We start from the raw sequence: 25,012 nt of genomic DNA, 5'->3' as shown, positions 1-25,012 counted from the left end.
ATAAAAAGTAGAAGTCACGGGGTGTCACAGAAAAACTTCCAATAAAGAGCTAGCTCTTCTTCTCATGGAGATTAATATAGTGTAGGTGACGACCATATAGCACACTTAATGCGTATGTCACTAAGAATATAACTAAATATGTCAGCAGCTTTCCTTATTATGAACATCCCACGGAAAATGGAGACTAGGTTTGTAATTCTCACATTTGGTATAAAGAAAAAGAAAAACAGACAATCAGTTGGATATATCTATGGAATATTTATTGTGAATATATTTACACTCCCACTGAAGACCGGTGATACTCGATGAAAGACGACGACATATAAAACATATCAGTAATATAATGATAATGTAGATAGGGCGCCTGTATACACACGCCCACAACAATGATTGAATAGTGAAACAGATATTATTCTGGCTACATGACGTCATAATTACAATGCTACACCAACTTTGAGATCAGTTAAAATGTAAATTAAAAGATAATTAAAATGATTTTAAAATAAGGAAACTAAAACCGGTATTTCTATGTTAGTCGACCATACAGGATTAACTCCTTTATACTAAATAAAAAATCAACAATCTGTTGGTAAGCAGTAGTTCCGAGAAGTTAAAATTAAAAATGATAATCTAAAGACGGTTTTTAAAATAACTGATCTATAACTGATCTGCAATAAAATCCAATATACCTGTATAATATTAAATACTAGAATATACGCCGTAAAAAGACTCACTATGATACATTGAATCGATAACCAAGACATTCAGTTCAGAAGTTCAAAGTTCAACAAAAACTTCGTAAAATGTAAGTCCACTACATTTGTAAAATAACCAACAAAAACTTAAAAAGCACTGCAAAGTCGAATATATTCAAATATAATCAGTAACAAAATACAACCTGAGATAGCTGATGACAAGATTTCGAGTGTTACGTGGATGACGTGTACACAGATGACGTAATCAATGTAAACCCAAGTATCACTCAATATAGCATTGAATCATGGTTTTTTGAAGTATACACTCTCATAACTGCCGCGGTGTGTGCATACAAATTGAGTAACGCGCGTTAGCGCGTTATGAAAATTTGTATGCACACACCGCGGCAGTTATGAGAGTGTATACTTCAAAAAATCATGATTTAATGCTTATATTTACATTTTTTAACTTCTTGCCTTGTCTGCAAATGTGAATTATACCTTAAAATTCCGATCTTATCCTAAGGGTAAGTTAATATTAATGGAAGAGCCACAGTAACAGCCACGAGCGTGCACTTTGATTTTCGCTTGTGACGTTGCAGTTTACAGCGTTCAACGTTTGTGACGTCATAATAAAACTCGTTAATTTGACCTTTGACTACTTGTTGCATTTAGAGGCATTTGAAGATCACAGAATTTAATGGAAAAACACAGTAGAATGTAAATATATAAAAATAACAGTAGAAAGAAAGAAAGAAGAAAAAAGTGACGAGTGATAGAGAAAGAAAGAAAGAAAGAAAGAAAAGGTTTTTATGTAGGTTTTTTAAAGACAAGTTGTAGTAAATGTATATAAGAAAACAGTTGCGCCTCGATTAGTTTCAAAGTGCAACGCCTTGCATGGCTATTCATACGTGTATAACATATACTTTGCCATACAAGTTTTTTTTAAACCATGTTTAATCATTGGTCTATAGAGCAAATAACAAAATGTCATAAAAGACATTTAGTTTCAGCAGTGGAGATATCGATATTTCATATTTCCTTTTACTCTGGAAATAAGCGTCCATGGTTTCGCAAAATATAAAAATTGTCCACATGGCGCGGATTCCAGACAAGACGGACCGGATTCTTCAATCCACGAATCTGGAGCAGGCCTTCTTCCACTTACACTGGGTACACCACTGGTCTCTGTTCTCCATCCCGTACACTTTCCGGCATTTCCGGACCTCGCTGCGCGGTTTCTTGTGGAACCCCGTGGTTTTGGGGGAGACCGAGTATAGGTGAGACTTGGGTGATTGCGCCTGGTGTTGGTGTAAGCGCTCCTGTGGGGTGGGCTTCGTCACTCGGATTGGGGGAGAGAGCTACAAAGTAACAGCATACACAAACTCATGATACTGACCCCGGTTGTACTTTATATCTTATTATGTGTATGTCACGTCTAATAAATCATGGTAGGTTATAGTATTCTTTTATTAAATCATTAATTTGATTTGCATAGTCTCAATTGGTAAAAATATAAATCATATATGGTCGATTGCTTTTACCGGTATCAACGTTAATAGAACAAAACATTTACGTAAAAAAAAATTACCGAGTGGGTCGGAGGTGACGACACATGCGCACTGCTTTGCCATGACATCGATCTCTTCATCTGAGGGGGGTTGGAGAAAGACATTGGGGTAATACCTTGATGAAAGAAGCCGCTAGATGGCACTGATGACGCCTGAAACTTTGTGTTGTGATCCTGAAATTATAAATTAAAACAGCTGTCAGCATCTATGTCTGTTGGAATTTGTAGTTTCGGAGTTGAAGTTAATTTGATATCTTAGACACCTTTTTCTGATAGTCGTGATCTGGCACCGGAATGGAGGGAGACAGTGGACCGACGACTTCCGGTGGGGATGACGTGCACATCTGGGAGAATTTCTGGGTCACGTTGTCCACATTGACCTCAATTTCCGTGTAATAAAACTCCTCCTCCCCGTCCGACCGACTGTCGTCAGACTCCGAGCCTCTGTGAATGGAAAATTAAATATCAAAACATTTATCTTTTAATCACGACGAATGAGTTTTCCATTACATAAAGATATTTCATCTTCGTAAAAAGATCAAGCGCTTTTTTATTTAAAAATGAATAACACATTTTCCATTGCAAAACGGACAGCTACATACACAAGTTAAATATTTTCCACGTGAAGTAATGAGGATGAAGTGACTTACCCCAGGTGAGCTGTGCGCACGTGCTTCTCGATACTAGCACAGGTATCAGTGACCAGACTACAGCCGGGGAAGGTACACTGGTACCTCAGGCGAAGGTGTGTCTGGAAAAACGTAACATTGCATTCATGTGGGTCTGGTTTAATTTATAACAAAAGTGGTAACCAACAAAATTTTTAAGCACGATACGGTGTTAATTGGGTATAGTTCGTTGTTATTCTCTCTCTCTCTCTCTCTCTCTCTCTCATTCAGATAATCTAGGTGTTACATGGAGAATCCTGTGTTATGAATATCTATGAATGAAGCGGGATATGACGTCATTAGTCACGGAATTCTGACCACGATTCCGGAGTGTCACGCACGAATCGGACTGTGTCGTGCTGTGACCTCTGCACTAATGTTAAAACAGAGAAAGTACAGGTAGTTAATGCTAGTCTGACTAGGTACTGTTTGTAAGCAGCATGAGCGGGTGCTCGCAAACGCTCGATCGCTGAAATTTGTGATTTCAGCTGCATGGTTATAGAGATTTGGAATTAAGGTAGCGCTGCCGAGCGTCCGCTCTACTTAACGAGTCTCCGATTTGTCGCTTTGTTCAATGTGATCCCAGCATTGTTTTCCTATTTGGTCCGTTATATGCAAGTTTTGTAAAAACTAAAGCTCGCTCAAAGAGGCTGCTCTGTAAGAGCTAGACATCTTTAGATACCCGGCTGTTTAGTGTTTTCTTGTTGTAGTAAGTTACATGCAGCCCCCCCCCCCCCCCTTTTTTTAGGCACCGCTGTTGTTCATTTTAATAATAGTGATTCTGTTGACCCTGTTATTTATCTCGGGGTTGCGGAGGACAAACACATATGGAGGGGGGGGAGGTGAAGTCCACGACCTCTGAATGTCAACGCATGTGGAACATGTCTAAAAATATACAACGAACCCTCCGTTTAGAATTGTTTACTTCTGTATCTCAATATACCGCATATTCACTGTACTTGACATCTGTTTTTTTTTCTAATTTGAGTAATGCTTGAAAGTGGTACATGTAAATATGATTTGTAAGGGTTGCATGTAAATTACACGGGAGATTTTAATGCAATTATAAACAGAAGGTTAGTGTGCCATATGTTTCCTGTCCATCCAACATTTAATTATCGTCAGTAAATTTATGTAAATATATTTCTAGGTGACACTTACGCGCCTTACTCTTTTAAAGCAATTACCCCCAAACAAGTGGGGCCCCAGTGAGAATCGGCAAAGGAAAAACAGGGCTAAATATTGATCAATGAAAGTCGATCTGGGTTGATAATGAATCCAGGGAAGTGAAATGTGACACAAATTCGCAAAAACACTGCTTAACACCATCAATCACACACTTCACGCATGACTGCAGACAGATAATAACACAACTCAAGGTGTACCTGTTGTTTATTAGGTCAGCATGCCGGGATAAAAATAGAACATCCCGTGGTGAAATCAGCTGATAGACCAAGAATTAGGTCAGCGCTCTGGTCTTTGTTCCATGGGTTATGTGTAAAGAAGCTCGGCGCTGTACAAAACTTGTACAAAATGAAATAGGCTGTCACGTGCTCTCTCTCTCTCTCTCTTTCTCTCTCTCTCTCTCTCTGCTGAAGTTTTCACATCTTTACTTTCTCACAACCTCAATTTATGTAAAGAAGCTCGACTGTAGACCTAATTGTACTTACAGGGATTGTGATCTGTTGGGGTGTTAAATCTCTCTCTCTCTCTCTTTTAATACCTGTCGTTTTCTCTTCGGTTCCACCGTGTCTACATCAATGGTTTCGTCCTCAAAGTCTTCGATGTCGATCCCATCATCCTTGTGGAATGACCCCACCACGAACTCCGCCGGAGCGCTCCCACTCAGGTGGTGGGAGGGGGGCGAGGGGTCGCTCCTCTCTGAGTGGAACCCACTGCTGTTAGCGCTGGTGGATAGGGTGGTGGACTTGAAGCCATGTTCTACAAAGACATAATACACTCGATCAATCAAATGTTGCTAGACGTCGAATTAATCTACCGGTACTTGAGATGCAAATTTATCAGATAGATATCAGACAGAGGTTTTCTCTGAAAGTTACGTAACAAGCACCTGTGAAGGAGCCGTGGAACTGTGGAGAGGCGGGGCTACAGGACAGACTGGTCAGCACCATCGCGGCTATTGTCTCGTCCATCATCTCCACGTCATCGCCCTTAACGTCGTCATCCTCCTGGTCCGACGACGATCGTCGGTAGCGTCTGCAATCAGCACATTACACAATCATCGTCACACAATCATCATCAAACAGCTGTACAATATTTACGATTTATTCTATATACAACTTAACCAGCAAATTTGGCATACAATATAAGTATCCTTAACTTTACGTTTTATGAATCACGTATTTTTCCTTTTGCCAGAGTCACAGAGCTTTTAAATTGCTACCATTCTAATTTCTATACATACATGAATAACTCAGCAGAAAATCGTTCATATGATCAGTTATTCTGTATCTTTAACTTTACGTATCAAGTATTTTTTTTTATCTATGATGCCTAAGCAAAGCTATGATTTTTTTTTATTAATAGAACCCGGAAAAATTGATTTTGATTACACTTGAGAGTGGTCATGATAATTATGCATAAGATGAATGGATAAATTTCGCGTTGCGTCACATTATTGCTGCAGCATTTCCCGTTGCCGTGTGTGATGGGGTACACGTACATGTATGTAATGGATCATCTAATGGGGACGAGGTACAAGCGCGCGTGAGTTAGGCTGACTTCATTTACCGGTAAGTCAATGCCATATTGCACATGCACCTGTAACATCTATATATAGACACAACGTAAGCCGCTTTCCATTCCAATACAATCGATCAGCTGATTCTAAATGAAGTTGGAAAATGGCCATGAATCGAGATCGTCCTGCCGGCTTTTTATTCCGTTTATGCAATGTTTAAATTATCAATGTTTACCTTTTCGGTGCGGTGGAAATGTATTCATTATTTTTTTTCCTGAAATGTGTCAGGTGAATAAAGCAAAAATGTATACTGATGAAAATAAACTCCGAGTAAAATGACAGTCGCAGTAAAACGAATAAAGCAAGCACTGAGATTAACGCTTGACCATCCTAAATCCCTGTCATGTGACCATGGAATTGTTGTTTACAAAACACTAAAGGAGATCAAAACAAGTCGGTCAACGTGGGATCTGCGACCTTTGGACTTTTTGTTTCAAAACAACATTCTTTACTTGAAAAAAAAAAGTTAACTTGATTGATTTGATTTAAGAATTGAAATTGAATTTTAAAAATTAATAAGTTTTCATTATTTAAATCAAGTTTTGTTTTAAAAAAGCAAATGTTATACCACAGTAATCATCAATTAAAAAAACTGATATCAAACTGAAAAATGAATAAAATTGTAAATAGATTGGGCAAAGTATATTTTCTGCCACTCACTGCGCTCTGACGTTGGGGACGTCGATGACGGTTGACACGGGACGTTTCTTGGACTCCGCCACGGAGATGTCCGCCAGCTTGGAGTAGTCCGTGTCCTGGTCCACGAGGCGGGCCGACTTCCGACTCTCCAGAAGTCTCAGGTCCTCGGATCGGACCTCCAGGTCCACTCCCTCCCCGCCTGTCAGTTTGACGTTCACCACGACTTGGTCGCTATCTGTGTCGTGACGGACGACTACCCCGCTTACCTCTCGGCCGTGTGCCGTCAGAAACACTTTCTGTCCGTGTTTGAGGCGAAACGAATTGATCTGCTGAAATCCATGTCCAATAATATGTCTTGCGTACACACTTTTCTGAAATCCGTCGTCGAATACAACGGTGTATTTCTGTTCGTCGGCGATGCTAAGTTCGCCCGAGTGGTCGGTAATTACCCCTGGATAAAACCTTCCATCTTTCCACAGGGCGCAGACTTTTGTTCCGACAATAGACCTCTTTGCAAGTCGTCGATTTCCAGACATCTTAGAGTTTTGAGTGAATCATATTCCAAAGTAACATATCACAGTAAAAAATGTAGCATAAAGTGTCAATAAAGGCTGAAAACGATCGCAGATTGGCGAGTTAGATCCTATACAATATGCCGGTATTTTGCGCCGGTTTGTTTTGGTAGCAGATAGGCGGAGCTTCCTTTCTGGTATCAACAAAACCTTGTGACATTTTTCACCGCATTCGTTGGTTAAAATCCACACACCTCCAAGATCCGATTGGATGGTTAAAATAAGACCCAAGGTGAAGGTCATTTTGTAGTTTTCGTCAGCCAATTTTAGGCCTTATTTCATCTTTATTTGTTTATTCAGTTAAATAAAACAGTTTCTACAGATCATAGTTATCAAAAGCAAAACTTTAAACTATTGAGCCCCGATTAATTTTGTCAACAGAGCCCAGAATCTGTGTTGCATTATCTGTGTCGGACATGTCAATCATTTTACGCCGCTTCGTGTTGATTGCCGATCTAATAGCCGCTTTTCCTCCCTCGGTCTCAATGAAATTGATGACTATTATTGCCATAAATTAACTCGCACTGTATAAACATATGACTGTGCTCTTATTTGTAACAATCTTCAATATCAAAAGAATTTAAAATTTTGGGGTTTTATCCTGAAAGTTAGGTAAATTTTCTTCCTAATCATTCACTATACGTGGGAGAAATAGGAACAGCTGTGTTTATCTACTTAGCGCAGAAATCGATCAACCACGTGACAACTGTCAAATTTTTAGTAAGCAAATCCCAGAATGCACTGCGGTTAAAATGTCGAACCACGATGTCCAACTCGACAAATAGGGAGCTTGTAAAATTTATTTGTTATGTTTTCTTAGCGTACCTCTTAGACAAATCTGTCAAAGCAGTACCAGGAGATTACGTTGGTAGATATGAAATACTCTTTAATTGTTGTCACACTTCGCATTCTTCTCAAGACCAGCATTTACCACCTATTTCATATTGTAGACTTTATATTATGCAGAAGTTGTGGACATGAAATCCTTCACCCATCAGCCATAATCCAGGTTCCCAGTAAAGTAGCTCACAGACAGAGAAATGACACCATTGCTGGCCGAAATGGGACGCTAATACAGTTGTTTAAAAACCCAGATGGTATTTAATATTGCACTCTTATATTTAAAATATCATTAAGAAATATTGAAATTGTAATAAACGAGGAGGAATGACCACAACTACATGTAGGCTCGAACTTAGGATCCTTCAGTTTAAAAACCAACGCTCTATCGACTGAGTTACTTAAAAATACTAAAACTATTGAAGTATATATAGAGGGGATTACATACATTTGATTAAAAAAAATGGCTTGACTGGTAATTGAAGATGGGACCCCTACAACTCTTGTCAAGAGCTCTACCACTATATGTGTAAGCTACCCAGCTATCCATGGTCCATTTAGCCCCAACTACTACCCCCCCCCCCCCTTTAATGCCTGTTAGTTTCAGGGGCAGGTTATGGCCCTTAAATGTATCAGGATATGGGATGAATAATGACGGATCAGGCCCAGGTTCAAATCCTTGTCTGGTCCATCATTATTTCTACCATCCCTCTACATTTAGTGCAGTGTCAACCCCAGGAAGTGACAGCTAGCTAGGTTAACTCCTGCCTGGGGAAGAATTTGGGGTTACCCAGGTAATCTTGAAAGGGAGAAGAACATTTTTTGGGGGGGATGTGATGGTCAGACCAGTTCGAAAATTGGCGCCAGATAGCTCAGCACTAAATATTCAGGTGTCATGGATTCAAATCAATGTCTGGTCAATCATCATGCATTTCTTTTATCCCATTACAAATCTTTAAACATGCTCTTTTTTCTTTAAGATTTTAATATGTGAAATTATAGTTTTTAATGCTTTTGGACCAAGTTTTAAAAACAACATTAAGTTAAGTGCTTTCTCCTCATTCTGATCCTATATCTTAAAACATGTTGAAATAGGAATTAAACATATAAGTTATATATGCTTATGAAAATTGCAGGGAATCAAATACCTTTGGCCTGACAGCAGATACAATTCGCATTTAATTCTGTGCCTTGTAACAATTGTTTGAGATATAGAATGCAAGATTTACAAGCTGTAGATTTGTGAAAGGGAAGTAACTCTGTATGATGATTTCTGTTGTTAGGTGCCTTCTTTGAGGTGATCTCTGCCACTGAAGCTAATCTTACTGAGGTGTCCAAGGTAGGTTTATTTCTGAGTAAAATAGGCCAACCAGATCTCTGCAAAGTAAAATCAATTGTATTTTTCCTCATATCAAATTAACACAGATTTTTGAAGCAATTTTTAAGGAGTATTTCATGCAAGTACATGTACTTACCTTTCCAAAACATAAATTGTATGTGTACATGTACATTTCTTATTTAGAATTTATGTATTTTGAATTTTAATACTTAAATTGTGGTAAAAATTTAGTCTGACTTCTTTCAAGACCAGAAATTTTTTGATCCTGTATTGTGTTTGGTCTATTTTTAGCCATCTGACCTTATGACCTGGTTTCCCGGATACCACTGGACCATCTGTGTATGTCCAATGTGTATGAAGCATGTAGGATGGTTAGTCTCTATTTTTTTTTTTTACATGAATACCTATAAAAATTTCTTGTTTAAAATTTCCAATTTATGCCTTTCAGGAAAAGGTGCAGATTATATTTGATTAAATTTTAAAGTACAATATTCTTTTAATGCTACATGTCCTTCAGGCCTTTTGATTTGGACTGTGATTTCTTGGAAGCTTCTACATAGGGTAATTATATATAACTATTTCACAATTTGATTGCAGGAAATACCATGCAACATCCCCAGAGAGAAGGCCCCAGTCCTTTTTTGGAATAATTCTAGATAATATTTTACAGCAATCAGGTAACGAGGGCTTAAAATTGCTTTAATCTTCATGTACCAATTATCAAACACCTGATATCAGATTAAAGAAACAATAGCAGGTTTATTGTCCTAAAAACATCCACTTTCTCCTAACATGCAGTAGTGGGAGTAACGCTACTGTCACTCTTTTCACAAAGGAGAACAGAATACTGCTGTCTGGTAACCTTGAGTTTTGTCTTTTTTAGAAGCTGAGTCAATCATTCACATACCTAAGGCCTACACCAGCTGACACGGAACGGTTGTGTTATATGTTTAACATGTAACACCGGCACAATTAAATTTCTCAACAATTTATCTTTAAATTCTCTGCCAGTCATTCTGCTTCACATTGTCAAGACAAATAATTGAAAGGTCTAAAATTGAATGATTAAAATGATGTGTAAATGTATTGCCATTGATGTAGAGGTGATGGGTGTAAGATATGACTGATAACCATAACCCCTTTGACTAATGCCAAGGTCAACCCATTGTATTTCATTTTTGCCCAGTGATAAAAAGAGAGGATGTGCTCTGAAATAAATTAATTGTTCATCAAATTTACTTTGTATTATCGTTGAAAAATATTATGTAAAGTTGCAAGACAATTTGTTCTGTGCAGGTCAGATATCTTTTTATTAAAGAATTTGATATATCTGATGCCTTATATTGATTTTAATGTCGAAAATTGATGGAAAATACCACTGGCAGCATATTATGAAAAGATGCCATCATTAGATTATGATAATTAATAATTTAGTCTTGGTACAGTTATATGGACCAGTTGATAAGAAAATTATATTTGTCAATGAAAATGAGAAATGAGTTATTTCCCTTTCATTATAATGTTTTATAAAGAACTTGCAACAAGATCTTTCCTTTTATAATTTATTCACACCTGTGAATGTTATTGTCATTTGAATTTAAAACACATGGTTTTATTTTACCCTTTCAGTTTTGCAGTAAAAATTGTGCCTCGTGTTTATAGTCTATTTTCTAGAATCTATAGGATATAAAATCTAGACGTTTATTGATTTTAACCTCTATATTCATCAATTGGTAGATAAAATGAGTTCTAGAAATAAATGTGAGAATAGAAAATATAGGGGTTTATTTAACATTGAACACAAAAAAGCCTCAAACATGGCCATGATTTTATTAACCAACCCAATGTTTATATTTTCAACCATGTGTAGAGTAGTTGAACACAAAGTTTAAATAACCACACTAGATGATGAAATAAGACATATATCTTAATAGATTCTCATGTTTTAACATAAATCAAGGTAGGATTTGATATGAAAAACGACCAGTACTTCCGTATTTTGAGAATAATATCCGAACACTTAACGAAATTTCACAGAAACTGAACAAATCTCGGGGAAGTCTCGTGAACTTTCATTCGAGCACCTCTGGATTTATTACATATTTATCAACAATAAAGAAAACATTCTTAACACATTCACAGGGGTGTTATTTCTAAATAGGAAATGGCACTTTTTTTGTGGAAATAGGAATGTTTTTTTAAATGTTTTGGGCAAGAAAGGAAACAATCCAGCACTATTTGTCTCCTTGATTAAAATGTTTCCAGGAACACGAATGAGGATTCTGGGTTTCGTGATGCTGCTCTTCTGATTGATAATAATATTGTGGGAAATTGATAACAGTTTCCTGCATTAATGAGAACCCTGTTTAATACACATAACTGATTACAAGAAACTGTTTTAAGCACTTGGATTTAAAGATCTCGACAGACCCAAATTGCATTTCTCAATTTTTAAATTTCACTGACAACTAATTAATTTACTGGCTGCAGTTTTCTGAATTTTGATGAAGACTGATATTATCAAAATTTTATTTATAAGTGTTTGCAAATACAAAGAGACCAAGCTTTAGAATTATTTTAAAACAAAGTGAAAAAATGGTTTTAACACCTTGACATAATTAAACTTCAATGTCTACAAGAGCTAATAAGTCTATATCACAGTCGTGGTCCATTGAATACAGAGGGAATTGCACTTGACCCTAGCTATGGCACATTGTCACCACTTTATTGTTCATCAGTTAGTAGTAAATGTCCATCAGGGACTTGATGGTCAGACTGCTGCCCAGTCTGTTCTGGTCTACCGATTCCCAGGCAAAGTACTGCAGCTGCTTCACTCGCTGAACCATGAGGAACCCGTTGTCAGAGAAACGACCTTGAACTCCAGGGGTGTCTAGCCAGACGAACGGAGCGATGGCTGATGTACTAATGGTGATGTTGAAAACTTGGTCTTTCTTCACAGCAATGATGTTTGTAACCTAAAGATATAAAAATTCATTTATTCTATCCACTGGGTTTTATTCTATCCACTGGGTTTACATGTTAAAAAAAATCATGTAATACATGTCGCTAGTTTGACCTGTATTTTGGTTTTCTTTAACCCAATCACTGCACTAAAGGTTGAGAGAGCCTGCCAAGCTGTGGGGCCATTTTGAGAGTTGCCTAGGTGATAGAACAGGAAGCAGTTCTGTCGTCTGATACAGTCAGCCTGATGTAACATGTTGTTGATGTTGGCCGAGAAGACAAGCTGGGATGTCACATTCATCTGTAACAAAATAATGGTGGATTAGATGCTTTCAAAAACTAGGTGCATTTAATAGAACAAAGTTCAACAAAACCATTGGCAAGTGGAGCATCCCTTCATGAACAAATGTTTTTCGATTGAACTTGTTAATCAAGTTTACTCATTTGCTTGAGGTATTTTTTGTACATAACACTTGAGATGTGTTCGCTCATAATTTGAATTCACAGAGAATAGAGTAGAGTAGAATAGAATAGGGTAGAGACCATGAACTGCATTGCTGTTTTCATCCTGAAACCCGAGTCCAGTTATTACCTAAGCTACTCTCAAATGGTATTGTTTAGTCCTCTCACCTGGTTTTCCTGGGTCCAAGACTGAGCTTTACTCACCTGGAATCCCCGAGTCCAGTTTTTGAGTCCAGTTATTGAGCTTCCCTCACCTGGTATTCCTGAGTCTAATTCTTGAGTCCAGTTATTGAGCTTCCCTCACCTGGTATTCCTGAGTCCAATTCTTGAGTCCAGTTATTGAGCTTCCCTCACCTGGTATTCCTGAGTCCAATTCTTGAGTCCACTTATTGAGCTTCCCTCACCTGGTATTCCTGAGTCCAGTTGTACAGTGGTTCCATGCTAGCCCAAGAGTACATGGAGATATACAGTGTGCCTTTCGGTCCCAATGAGTAGGGCTGGGGGTTGGAATCCACAGGGGAACCAAACATAAATCCGGCCTTGTGCTGAGCATTGGGCACAAACTGTAGGTGGTGGGTGTGGGGGTGTCTGGTCACATGGAGTTTGATTTCATCTACACAGATGTAAACCTTGGCCATGCCACTCTCCTCATAAGGGGAGATAAGCAGGGGAGAGAAAAAGTGCTGGGCAAAGTACTGGAGCATCTTCCATTTTCCTCCGTACTCTGAAAAAGATGTAGTTATATGCCTAGTAATTAATCTGATTGCACATATGGTGCACTTTAATGATGCCTAAATAAAAATCCTAATTTAACCTTTTACCTCCCAGTCTGTATTGTAGTGTTGCCAAAGCTTTCCACTCACTTTAAAGTTTCTTGCATAACAGTAGTCATGGTAGAATGACCAAGGGCCTAACGTTGTACATTTACATGTAATTCCATTTGTCTACATTTGCCTGACTTATCTTTTTCCAGACTTTGATTTTATTGATAAATTCTATTCAGAAATTTCAGATTTGAGTGTTTATGACCTGCTTTTAAAGCTACTGTATGAACTTTGAACATATATTTTCTATATAAGTACTTTTGACCTTTATTCCACTGATGTTTCTTGTATTATATATAATACAGCAAAATTTCTAAGAGGGTATATACTGTTTCATTTTTTTTAGTTGGGGGGGGGGGTTGTTCCTTTCATAGATGAGACCCAATTGATGGCTTATCTTTTGACATGTTTTTTACCTTTGATGACCTATATTTATTATTAACAAAGTTGTTTACCTATGGAGGACCAGGTGGGGGCCTGCCAGATGTCGTTGAGCTGCCAGTACATGGCCCCCATTGTGTTACCCCGCCCACTCTGATCCAGTCGGTTCTGCCAGCGCCGGAAGTGCTCCGTCTCTGTTTTCATTGCAATGGCTTGGTCAATCTAAAACAGAAAGTATAAGCCACAATAGCTACAGAGAAAGAACAGGGGGTAATCATTCATTTCATATAATCATAGATAAAGAAATCTATTCTTGAGAAAGATATCGAGGAAACAGAATTTATACCATGTTTTCACAGATTGCACAAAACTAATAATACTTTAACTAGTGTTTTGAATTTAAATTCACTAAAACATATTGAAAAAAGACAATTGGTTAATGAAATAAACCATCCTTGACACAATTTTACCTGTGTGACATAAATGGTGTCCTTGAACTTTTGTTTCTTGTCTGGAGAATTAGGTAGGTTCAGGTAGAGAATGACTTCAGCCATCAGCTGCACATTACCTGTAAACAAATGATTAACAGTGTTACCTGTAAACACACAGACAACAGTGTTACCTGTAAACACATAGACAACAGTGTTACCTGTAAACACACAGACAACGGTGTTACCTGTAAACATACAGTGTCAACAGTGTTACCTGTAAACACATAAACAACAGCGTGACCTGTAAACACACAGAGAACAGTGTTACCTGTTAACACACAGACAACAGTGTTACCTGTAAACTCACAGACAACAGTGTTACCTGTAAACTAACAGACAACAGTGTTACCATTAAACACACAGACAACAATGTTACCTGTAAACACACTGATAACAGTGTTACCTGTAAACACACAGACAACAGTGTTACCTGTAAACTCACAGACAAGAGTGTTAACTGTAAACACACAGACAACAACGTTACCTGTAAACACACAGACAACAGTGTTACCTTTAAGCACATAGTCAACAGTGTTACCAGTAAACACACAGACAACAGTGTAACATGTAAACACACAGTGTCAACAGTGGTACCTGTACACACAGTCACAGTGGTACCTGTAAAAACACACACAAAAATGTTACCTGTAAACACACAGACAACAGTGTTACCTGTAAACACATAAACAACAGTGTTACCTGTAAACACACAGATAACAGTGTTACCTGTAAACACAAAGACAACAGTTTTACCTGTTAAAACACAGTCTACAGTGTTACCTGTAAACCCAGACAACAGTATTACCTGTAAACACAGTGTCAACAGTGGTACCTGTAAACACACAGATAACAGTGTTACCTGTAAAACACAGACAACAGTGTTACCTGTAAACACAGACAACAGTGTTACCTGTAAACTAACAGACAACAATGATAGCTTTAAACACAGATAACAGTGTTACCAGTAAACTCACAGACAACAGTGTTACCTGTAAACACAGAAAACAGTGTTACCTGTAAACTCACAGACAACAGTGTTAACTGTAAACACATAAACAACAACGTTACCTGTAAACACACAGACAACAGTGTTACCTTTAAGCACATTGTCAACAGTGTTACCAGTAAACACACAGACACCAGTGTTACCTGTAAACACATAGCGTCAACAGTGGTACCTGTAAACACACAGTCACAGTGGTACCTGTAAACACACAGACAAAAATGTTACCTGTAAACACACAGACAACAGTGTTACTTGTTAACACACAGACAACAGTGTTACCTTTAAGCACATAGTCAACAGTGTTACCAGTAAACACACAGACAATAGTGTTACCTGTAAACTCACATACAACAGTATTTCCTGTAAATACACAGCCAACAGTGTTACCTGTAAACACACAGACAAGTGTTACCTGTAAATAAACAGTCAACAGTGTTTCCTGTACGCACATAGACAATAATGTTACCTGTAAACACACAGACAACAGTATTACCTGTACACACAATGACAACAGTGTGACCTGTAAACACCTGTCCAGGTAATAACTCTGATACAAAAAACCCAAACAAACAGACAAACAAAAAACCAACAGCTGACACTCCTTTTCCTGATAACATTTGACCAATATACTTTATGCACTTAAAAACTTCAAGCCATCTTCAACAATAAACATTAGAATGTCTGTATCCTAATTTCTCTTAAATAAAGTGAGGGGGATATTAATTTAAACCTTATAGCTCTCACCCAGTGGGTGATGTTGTCTGTGCTCGCTCATGTCAGAACACAGGTCCATGTCTTCCTCGGCGTATACATCGGCCAGAGTCTCGTACGACGGCAAGGACTGGAGGCCGTACTCCGAGGCCATCCTGGGGACTCGGTACACACTCGGGTCAAAGAACGGGTCCATGTAACGGTAATCGTGAACTGTAATAAATGCCATTGATCATATTACATCAAGATAAAGAACATTTCATGTAACGGTAATTGTGTACTGTAATAAATGGTCATATTACATCGAGATAAAGAACATTCCATGTAATGGTAATCGTGAACTGTAATAAATGCCATTGATCATATTACATCAAGATAAAGAACATTTCATGTAACGGTAATTGTGTACTGTAATAAATGGTCATATTACATCGAGATAAAGAACAGTCCATGTAATGGTAATCGTGTACTGTAATGAATGATCATATCACATCAAGGAATTGAGAATTGTATGAATTGAATGGTCATACAGTTTATGGTCATACAGTTCCCACATCATCATATTTTACAATCTTATCCTATGATATCATGCATGCATAATGTTCTATCATGCAATAATCCTATCATATCTTGTGTGAAACCTATCCTATTGTTATTCTAAAAAAATAACATTGCAAGTAGTGTGTAGCAACAAAAAATTTAGGATAAAGAACGGGTCCATAGTCATGTAATGAAAATTGAATTGTCATACCACATCAAAAAATTGAGGATAATGAACAGGTCCACGTAACAGTCATCATGAACCAGCCATTACGTCATTTTCTGGTGACTACTTTAATTAAGGAATTAAGATAAGTACATGTTAAGGTAACATCTAAATAATGGTCATGTTTGGATGAAATATTTATATTAAATATCTCCCTGCATAAAAAAAATCAAACTCCGCAGTAGCTGTTTTAAATCTATATACATGTACATGCCAAAGCTGTAAATTTCTAGCATGATAATAAGACCGCGATGCACAATTTATATTTTTAAACTTTATAACAGACATGCACAATACACCAGTCAGAATACTGACAGAGAATCATTTAACCTACATACTGTCTCCATAAAGCTCACTCCATGGTTCCTTTGCGACAAAACCCTGCTGTAAACTCTCGATTCCATTACTAGGGCTAGACATGATGAAGGGATGAGTCAAGTCCTCTGATTGGACGATTGGCTGAATTGTGTCATGATACAGAGTAACATAATCCTTGTAGTAAAGCGTAAAGTTTACATCTGTGTTGTACCTATGAAATATAATTGTAAATTTAATTTCTGCAGAATATTTTAAAGTTTACATCATCATACTTACAAAAAGTGTACAGGTAATACATGCATAATATTTACAAAAAGTGAAAAGTTGTCCCAAGTGTTATATATTTTAAGTCCCATCACATTGTCAGACAATGTAAAACCAAAAAGAATACTAAAAACATGTACTGCATCAAGAGTTTACCCCACTAGAGGATGGCTGTATGGATATAAACAAACAAAAAATCTCGATTCACACAAATCAATGAAGGGAAATATCTGTGAGCACTTGACAGTGAAGATTGAATTTATTCAATAATGGTTAGGAGTACCAGCTTTGTCGTAGAGCTTTCTCGTTTTCGTTATTCCCACTCCACAGAAGTAAGGAAGCATGCGACTTGAGACGTTTCACCTGAGATAAACAAAAATTGATCCATCTCAGTTTATTACGTATGTTGGATACATTGGAACAGATTCATATTCCAAGATATTGGGCATTCTATAACAGGCAGTGATATATAAAAGAAGGAGTGATTGAATTTTATGGTCAAAAATTTACCTTGACACTTTGTTGATGCTCTGATGTGATTTATTTTAGATTGTGTAAAAGTTAAAATAATTGTGGTTTTGTTTATTGCAGAGCTCAGACAACGTCATGGGTCCGACTTTTATAATGTACCAAATTTCATCTTTAATAGCTATTTAATAGACATTTAAGGAGACTTGGTGGTCAAGATATTAGCCATCAGGATCTTCCCTAAATTTCCAGATATGATATGTTTAGTTATAAACCATAATAATTATTTTAAAAAACACCAAATCCAAATATTTCAGATAAGAATTTGAATATTTCGCTATATCTGTATATAGAGCTCTTCTGTTTAGGAGATTAATATAGTCTAAAAATGGCCACGACCATCCAGCCCCCTTAATTCCTACACATGTACCGGTATAAAGGAGGCCATTCCTTCACACATAGCCAGCGTTAAATGTCAAAACCACCAAGTCAGTGATTATAAGAAAAGTTCAACAATAAAAAAAAATAAAAGTCCCTCGCAGACTAAACTAGCTCCCCTACCTGCTGCGAGATCTCGTCCCTGACCGTGGACAGGAACTGGGGATCTGTGGGGTACATAGCACATGCAAACATCAGGTCCTGCCAGATCAGGATCCCTAGCTCATCGGCCAGCTCGTAGAAGTCCTCCGACTCATACACCTGTAGACCAACGTTAAATCCAGAATTAAAGAGCAGCTACTAGAGATAACTCTAAATGGGACAAATGACTGCTTCTTTATAGAACTATGAACCAACAGGCAATTTCTGTATGGCTTGCAGACATTGTTTGCATTTGAACCATAATTTACATTTTTCATGCTTGAACATCAGTAGAGGAGAAATACCCCTCCTTCTCTCTGACTTTCAACCTTCCAATTGACTGAACCACTTCCTCTCTGACTTACCCCACCTCCCCACAGACTTACCCAAACTCCCCATTAACTTACCAGCATATTGACTTATTTAATCTTTCTACTGACCTACCCACCAACCCCTTGATTTATACCACCTTTCCTCTGACTTACCCACTTACCATCTGACTTACCTAACCTCCACTGACTTACACCACCTCCCACTGATATACCCCACCTCCTAACTAACGCAACCAACCTCCCCACTGACTTACCTCTCCTCCCCTCTGACTAACCTTGCCTCCCCTAAAGATTTATCCCAACCTCCACATTGACTAACCCAGCCTCCTCACTGACTTTCCCCATCTCCATCTGACTTAACCTACCACTCCTCTGACTTACCTCACCTCCCCACTTGCTTACAAATCACTCCAACTGACTTACCTCACCTCACACTGACTTATCTCACCTCCCACTGACTTTTCTCACCTCACACTGACTTATCTCACCTCACACTGACTTATCTCACCTCACACTGACTTATCTCACCTCACACTGACTTATCTCACCCCCCACTGACTTATCTCACCTCTCACTGACTTATCTCACCTCCCACTGACTTATCTCACCTCACACTGACTTATCTCACCTCACACTGACTTATCTCACCTCCCACTGACTTATCTCACCTCACACTGACTTATCTCACCTCCCACTGACTTATCTCACCTCACACTGACTTATCTCACCTCCCACTGACTTATCTCACCTCACACTGACTTATCTCACCTCCCACTGACTTATCTCACCTCCCACTGACTTATCTCACCTCACACTGACTTATCTCACCTCCCACTGACTTATCTCACCTCACACTGACTTATCTCACCTCCCACTGACTAACCCCACCTCACACTGACTTATCTCACCTCCCACTAACTTACCCCACCTCACACTGACTTATCTCACCTCACACTGACTTATCTCACCTCACACTGACTTATCTCACCTCCCACTGACTTATCTCATCTCACACTGACTTATCTCACCTCCCACTGACTTATCTCACCTCACACTGACTTATCTCACCTCACACTGACTTATCTCACCTCCCACTGACTTATCTCACCTCACACTGACTTATCTCACCTCACACTGACTTATCTCACCTCCCACTGACTTATCTCACCTCCCACTGACTTATCTCACCTCCCACTGACTTATCTCACCTCCCACTGACTTATCTCACCTCACACTGACTTATCTCACCTCACACTGACTTATCTCACCTCCCACTGACTTATCTCACCTCCCACTGACTTATCTCACCTCACACTGACTTATCTCACCTCACACTGACTTATCTCACTTCCCACTGACTTACCCCACCTCCCACTGACTTACCCCACCTCACACTGACTTATCTCACTTCCCACTGACTTATCTCACCTCCCACTGACTTACCCCACCTCACACTGACTTATCTCACCTCCCACTGACTTATCTCACCTCCCACTGACTTATCTCACCTCCCACTGACTTACCCCACCTCACACTGACTTATCTCACCTCACACTGACTTATCTCACCTCACACTGACTTATCTCACCTCACACTGACTTATCTTACCTCACACTGACTTATCTCACCTCACACTGACTTATCTCACCTCACACTGACTTATCTCACCTCACACTGACTTACCTCACTTCCCACTGACTTACCCCACCTCGACTGACTTAGCCCACACCCCTAACTTACCACACCCCCACTGACTTACCCCATCTCCTACTGACCTACCTATCTCCCCTTTGATTTATCCTCCTCCACTTCTAACCAGGCTTGGGGTAATGCTAAATGTAATGGTAATGCATTGCAATGCATTACATGTTTTCAAAGTAATGCTAGTAATGTGTAATGCCACAACATTAGCATTACAAGTAATGGTAATGTAATGAATTACTTTCCAAAATCTAATGTAATGCTGGCATTACATGGCATTACTTTGCATTACTATGCTTATCTATGCATGTTCACTTTTAAAAATGTGATGAAAAAATGAATATTTGAAATTGAATTTGATTAAATTTATTTATAAAGAAGAAAGAAATAATTCTTGAGATAAAAATGTTTTAATGGTATTATTAAAAAAGATTTTTTAAAAATTCATATTTGAATTGTTGATATTACTAAATATAACAGCACAATTTCATAACATTGAGTGTTTCATTAATTTCATTGACATTAAGAGTGTTGTTATCAAGAGTTTTTAATCATTTAAACAATTTACTCCAATTAGTTTGCACTTCAATAAGAAATGTGTCAACAACACACTATACCCCCAGGATAATCTAAGTATCAAAACAATCTATTGTTATAAGAAGTGCTAAACACCCCAATCCCCTTCCCTTCGCTATGTCCCAATAGAATAGGAGACACATGCACCTTTAAAAGCAAAATGAATGCAATGTCAATCCAAGATGAAAATAAATATCACTTCCAATATTATAATCCATTTGAAAATAATTTTACTTACTTATTATCTCTCTCTCTCTCTCTCTCTCTCTCTCTCTCTCTCTCTCTCTCTCTCTCTCTCTCTCTCTCTCTTCTGTCTCTCTTGTATCTTAAGTACACTGTACATTAGTTTGGACTGATATAAAATACAAGATTCATGTATTTTTTCTATTATTGCACTTAATATATCCTTAGATAAAGATCGTCAAACAGTACTTTTCAGTCCAAGCTTCGACTGCTCCTGTAAAACATTTATTTAGTATACATGTAGCTAGGAATATTTTCAAACTAACAGGATGCAGTTAAAAGATGAACCCTTTGAAACTTTGATCATAAAGTGCAACAGCAATCTTTTGTCTTAAAGTGTCCTCAGTAGAAAGAACTACGATTAAAACACCGTATCTTAAGAAATATAACTGGGAAAACTATCTGTTTATGAATTAATACAATTAAGTGTCCAAAATTATAAAGATTTGTGTAATCTGGGGAAATATCTCTATTAGCTTTAAATAACCGCAACATTATTCCATAAATTGTTTTTTGTTATGCATGTAATTCTGTGTCTCTATTTTGTATCCTACACTGTATCAAGCCAAATGTCAATAAATATCATTTTACTTATTTGATACGCATGTTGTTCATAATGCCACCAGATGATTATATATTGAGCAAATAAAGAATGACTCTTGTATAGTCATTGAATTTGAACCTGATACTGAGCAGAACCTGTAGATATTTATATTTGAAACATTTGCAAAAACTCTTTATTAGCTTTCCTTTTTTAAAACAAAGTAATGGTAATGGTAATGCATTACTTTACTCATGTAATGGTAATGTAATGCATTACTTCAAGAAAATCAAGTAATGGTAATGGTAATTTAATGCCCAAATTCATGAGGTAATGGTAATGTAATGCATTACTTTACAATGTAATTCGCCCCAAGCCTGCTTCTAACTAACTCTCTTTCATGTACATGTACTTACTCTATCTCTGTACTGACTTATTAGTATTTCACCTGACATCAGACTTACAACCCTTCCCTCCGACTTATCTTTCTTCTGACTTATAACCTTTTTTTATTAATTTACCCCTCCTTGCATCTTGCTTACCATTCCATCTCATTGATTTACCTTACCCCAATTCCATTCACCCTAATAGCGTTCATGTGGACATCCCTGGCCGACTGGAGCAGGTTCCTCAGCCTCTCTTTGGTCACCCGCTCCAGAAAGCTGTCCGCTGGGATCCAGTTACTGCCCTTCAGGAAGATGGGCACTCCATTAATCTTAAAGAAGAAAGATCTACCTGCAAGAGTTTGATCGAATTACTGTATACATTCAATTTCAAATGAGTTTAAACAATGTACTACCATTTCCTACTTTGACAATTAAGAGCATCATATATATTTCTAGGGAAGTGAAAAAACATGATTGTGTAGGCTCTCACATAATAGATAAAATTATAGAAACTTTAGATTACAATGGCATTTTTCATAACTCAATATTATAAACTAGAAAACTGCTGGCGTCTTATGATAACCACAACATGTATTAACTTATCGACTAAAATTTCTCTCAATAAAAGATCAAATCTTTGAATTATTTTGTGTGTGAACAATGAATTACGCTTAGAATGATTACGCAGATAAACTTGTATAGTAAATGATTAACACCTTGTTTAGGATCTCCAGACACAAAGTCCTGCACCAACTCCACGGTTTTAAAACCAATGGTCAGTTTTTTGGCCAATAGGGTGCAACCATCAGAACTTGTGAAGAAAGCGTAGAGTTGATAAAGATGTTGGGCTCCATAACCGTTTGGCCACCACTCTTGTACAACAAAGTCCTGGATCAAATATAGATATTATAATTATTGTTAATTTTTTGCTCTGACACTTCCAATAACATGATAAGGTATGTTTTGAGACAGCTTCCTTATCATTCCCCAGTCATTGTATACTGACATACCCTGTCATTGTATATATTACTGATTTTGAGACCTCCCCTGATATAGAATTGTGAATGTTTTAGGGTTTTGAGACCTCTCTTGACATATCATGCCATTGTTTAAATATTCCTTTGACATTCCCCTGCAGTCATTATTTTGACACCTTTCCTGACACAACTATTGTTATGTATTTTGGGGTTTTGAGACCTCCCCTCATATACCGTGATTTTGTGCATTCAGGGGTTTTTGACCACTCCTCACATACTTCTTTAATTGACTGTTTAAAGCTGAACACCGCTCGTAAATAGGCACCGTCACAAAGATACCTGGTATATAAACCCTTCGATTTCGTTACACCCGATTGCACACCTGAACCTCGTGGCCGACATGTAGTATTCCTTTCGTAGTCTTTAGATTTTATGCATTTTTTTCTTATCTTATGTTCATTTTCTGTTCGTAAATAATGCATTGACCAATTTATTTGATGTTAGTATTCTCCTGGCTTCAAAAAGTGCGTAAAATTTGATAATTTCATCGCGACCGGGTAACACGGCGAGGCAAAATGTACGTCAACACAGGTGAGACCTCTACAGCCAAGTACTTTGAACTGTTTAGAGGTCTGTCCCTTATATAAGGGTTGTAGGGACAGCAGTGATTAAAGAGAAATATGGCGGACAGTGCCTATTTACGAGCGGTGTTCAGCTTTAAATACCGATATTCCCTTGACATTCTCCAGTCATTGTTTTGAGACTTCCAATGACCTACCTTTTCATTGCTTTTATTTGTTAGCTTGAGACTACCTCTGAAACACCTGTTGTTGTGTATTTGGGGTTTTGACACCTCCCCTGACTTACCCTATGGGCTGCGCTACCTCCCTGGACATATCCCTGTTGGTATATTACAATTATTGAAACCTCTCCTGACACATCTGTTGTTAACATTTATTTGGGGTTTTGAAACCTCCCCTGACTTACTCTGTCTAGTTGCAGCCTCTGTTTGATCTTGTTGTTGTTTGACGTCAGCGTATGGACCTGCTTGCTTCCCATGCCTGTGACATCAAACCGGATCTTGACAGAGCCTTCTACTGTCTCACCCTCAGGAACATCCAAAAGCACCTCGGTGTCAATAACCCATGATCCATCAGTGTCTGCAACAGATCAAATCAGAGGCATGTTCAACATGCAGAGCAAGCACTCGCCAAAGTTTGTGTTGTTGGCATAGGGAATTTTAGCCAGCGCTTGCAAGCACTCTCTGTTGAACATGCCTCAAAATACATATATGCAAAAGATAAAAGATCGGATCAAAAGGATCGTAAGTTTACCATTCATAATATCCAGTGCAAGATTGTACATATTCTTAAATGTATCTTTTGAAATCATAAAAGGCAGCCTGAAGTCTGCAGCCACTTCAAAATTTTATTCTGCATATGATTCACATGTAATTCATGGACTGGATGAAACAGACTGGGGTTCGAACCCGGAGCCCTTGAATTTCTATTCAGGTGCTCTAGTGCCTGATCATGGCAAGACAAGCTCTACAAACCTAGATCTACAATATCTAGATCTTTCTAATGCCTATATCTACAATATCTAGATCTTTCTGATATCTAATTCTTCTATCATAGATCTACAATATCTAGATCGTTCTGATATCTAAATCTTCTATCATAGATCTACAATATCTAGATCTTTCTGATATTTAGATCAACTATCCTTTATCTACAATATTTAGATCTTTCTGATATCTAAATCTTCTATCATAGATCTACGATATCTACATCTTTCTAATGCCTAGATCTACTCCTCTATCTCTACAATATCTAGATCTTTCTGATACCTAGTCCTCCTATCTAGATGTACAATAACTACATTTTTCTAATGCCTAGATCTACTCTTCTATCTCTACAATATCTAGATCTTTCTGATACC

At 37.9% G+C, this 25,012-nt stretch overlaps 3 protein-coding genes across 7 annotated transcripts in view; 1 reads left to right on the top strand and 2 right to left on the bottom strand.

The window, feature by feature from the left end:
* Window positions 1-238: 238 nt before the first annotated feature.
* Window positions 239-7,034, bottom strand: LOC105318175 (zinc finger protein 704). Its single transcript, XM_011415123.4, has 7 exons — window positions 6,355-7,034; window positions 5,005-5,150; window positions 4,657-4,874; window positions 2,916-3,016; window positions 2,529-2,709; window positions 2,287-2,439; window positions 239-2,056 (listed from the first exon to the last, which is right to left on the bottom strand). Exons 1-7 carry the CDS (start codon window positions 6,867-6,869, stop codon window positions 1,826-1,828), a joined length of 1,545 nt encoding a protein of 514 aa, XP_011413425.3. The 5' UTR covers window positions 6,870-7,034; the 3' UTR covers window positions 239-1,825.
* A 579-nt stretch (window positions 7,035-7,613) lies between these two features.
* On the top strand, window positions 7,614-10,415 carry LOC105318174 (protein cereblon). Its single transcript, XM_011415122.4, has 6 exons — window positions 7,614-7,773; window positions 7,856-8,002; window positions 9,029-9,084; window positions 9,376-9,455; window positions 9,682-9,761; window positions 9,968-10,415. The coding sequence occupies exons 1-6, from the start codon at window positions 7,671-7,673 to the stop codon at window positions 10,009-10,011; spliced, it is 510 nt and encodes a 169-aa protein (XP_011413424.3). The 5' UTR covers window positions 7,614-7,670; the 3' UTR covers window positions 10,012-10,415.
* A 1,231-nt stretch (window positions 10,416-11,646) lies between these two features.
* LOC105318173 (beta-mannosidase) overlaps window positions 11,647-25,012 on the bottom strand; it is a 36,757-nt gene continuing 23,391 nt past the window's right edge. For 3 of the 5 annotated variants that reach the window (XM_066085770.1, XM_066085771.1, XM_066085772.1), the window contains exons 6-17: window positions 24,059-24,231; window positions 22,811-22,982; window positions 22,277-22,443; window positions 18,298-18,435; window positions 17,552-17,631; window positions 17,025-17,215; window positions 15,954-16,133; window positions 14,183-14,280; window positions 13,787-13,934; window positions 12,912-13,231; window positions 12,161-12,346; window positions 11,647-12,059 (exon numbers count right to left, since the gene is read on the bottom strand). In XM_066085770.1, coding sequence (XP_065941842.1) covers window positions 11,823-12,059; window positions 12,161-12,346; window positions 12,912-13,231; window positions 13,787-13,934; window positions 14,183-14,280; window positions 15,954-16,133; window positions 17,025-17,215; window positions 17,552-17,631; window positions 18,298-18,435; window positions 22,277-22,443; window positions 22,811-22,982; window positions 24,059-24,231 — 2,090 coding nt within the window. In that variant the 3' untranslated portion in view covers window positions 11,647-11,822. The remainder of the gene's footprint in view (window positions 12,060-12,160; window positions 12,347-12,911; window positions 13,232-13,786; window positions 13,935-14,182; window positions 14,281-15,953; window positions 16,134-17,024; window positions 17,216-17,551; window positions 17,632-18,297; window positions 18,436-22,276; window positions 22,444-22,810; window positions 22,983-24,058; window positions 24,232-25,012) is intronic. The other 2 variants (XM_066085769.1, XM_066085768.1) reach the window with 2 other exon arrangements.

The sequence above is a fragment of the Magallana gigas genome, chromosome 5 (genome assembly GCF_963853765.1).
Source record: "Magallana gigas chromosome 5, xbMagGiga1.1, whole genome shotgun sequence".
Lineage (NCBI taxonomy): Eukaryota > Metazoa > Mollusca > Bivalvia > Ostreida > Ostreidae > Magallana > Magallana gigas.
Note: the sequence above shows the minus strand (reverse complement) of the source record. Positions and strands in the feature narration are given on the sequence as shown.

Excerpts from the sequence above, each read along its gene's own strand:
- LOC105318174 (XM_011415122.4), top strand. The coding sequence starts at position 7,671 with ATGTCCAACTCGACAAATAGGGAGCTTGTAAAATTTATTTGTTATGTT. Across the intron at positions 8,003-9,028 it reads GTTGTTTAAAAACCCAGATG|GTGCCTTCTTTGAGGTGATC; the intron begins GTATTTAATATT and ends TTCTGTTGTTAG. Across the intron at positions 9,456-9,681 it reads TGTATGAAGCATGTAGGATG|GAAATACCATGCAACATCCC; the intron begins GTTAGTCTCTAT and ends ATTTGATTGCAG.
- LOC105318175 (XM_011415123.4), bottom strand. The coding sequence starts at position 6,869 with ATGTCTGGAAATCGACGACTTGCAAAGAGGTCTATTGTCGGAACAAAA. Across the intron at positions 3,017-4,656 it reads AACCGAAGAGAAAACGACAG|ACACACCTTCGCCTGAGGTA; the intron begins GTATTAAAAGAG and ends ACGTTTTTCCAG. Across the intron at positions 2,440-2,528 it reads ATCACGACTATCAGAAAAAG|GATCACAACACAAAGTTTCA; the intron begins GTGTCTAAGATA and ends TTATAATTTCAG.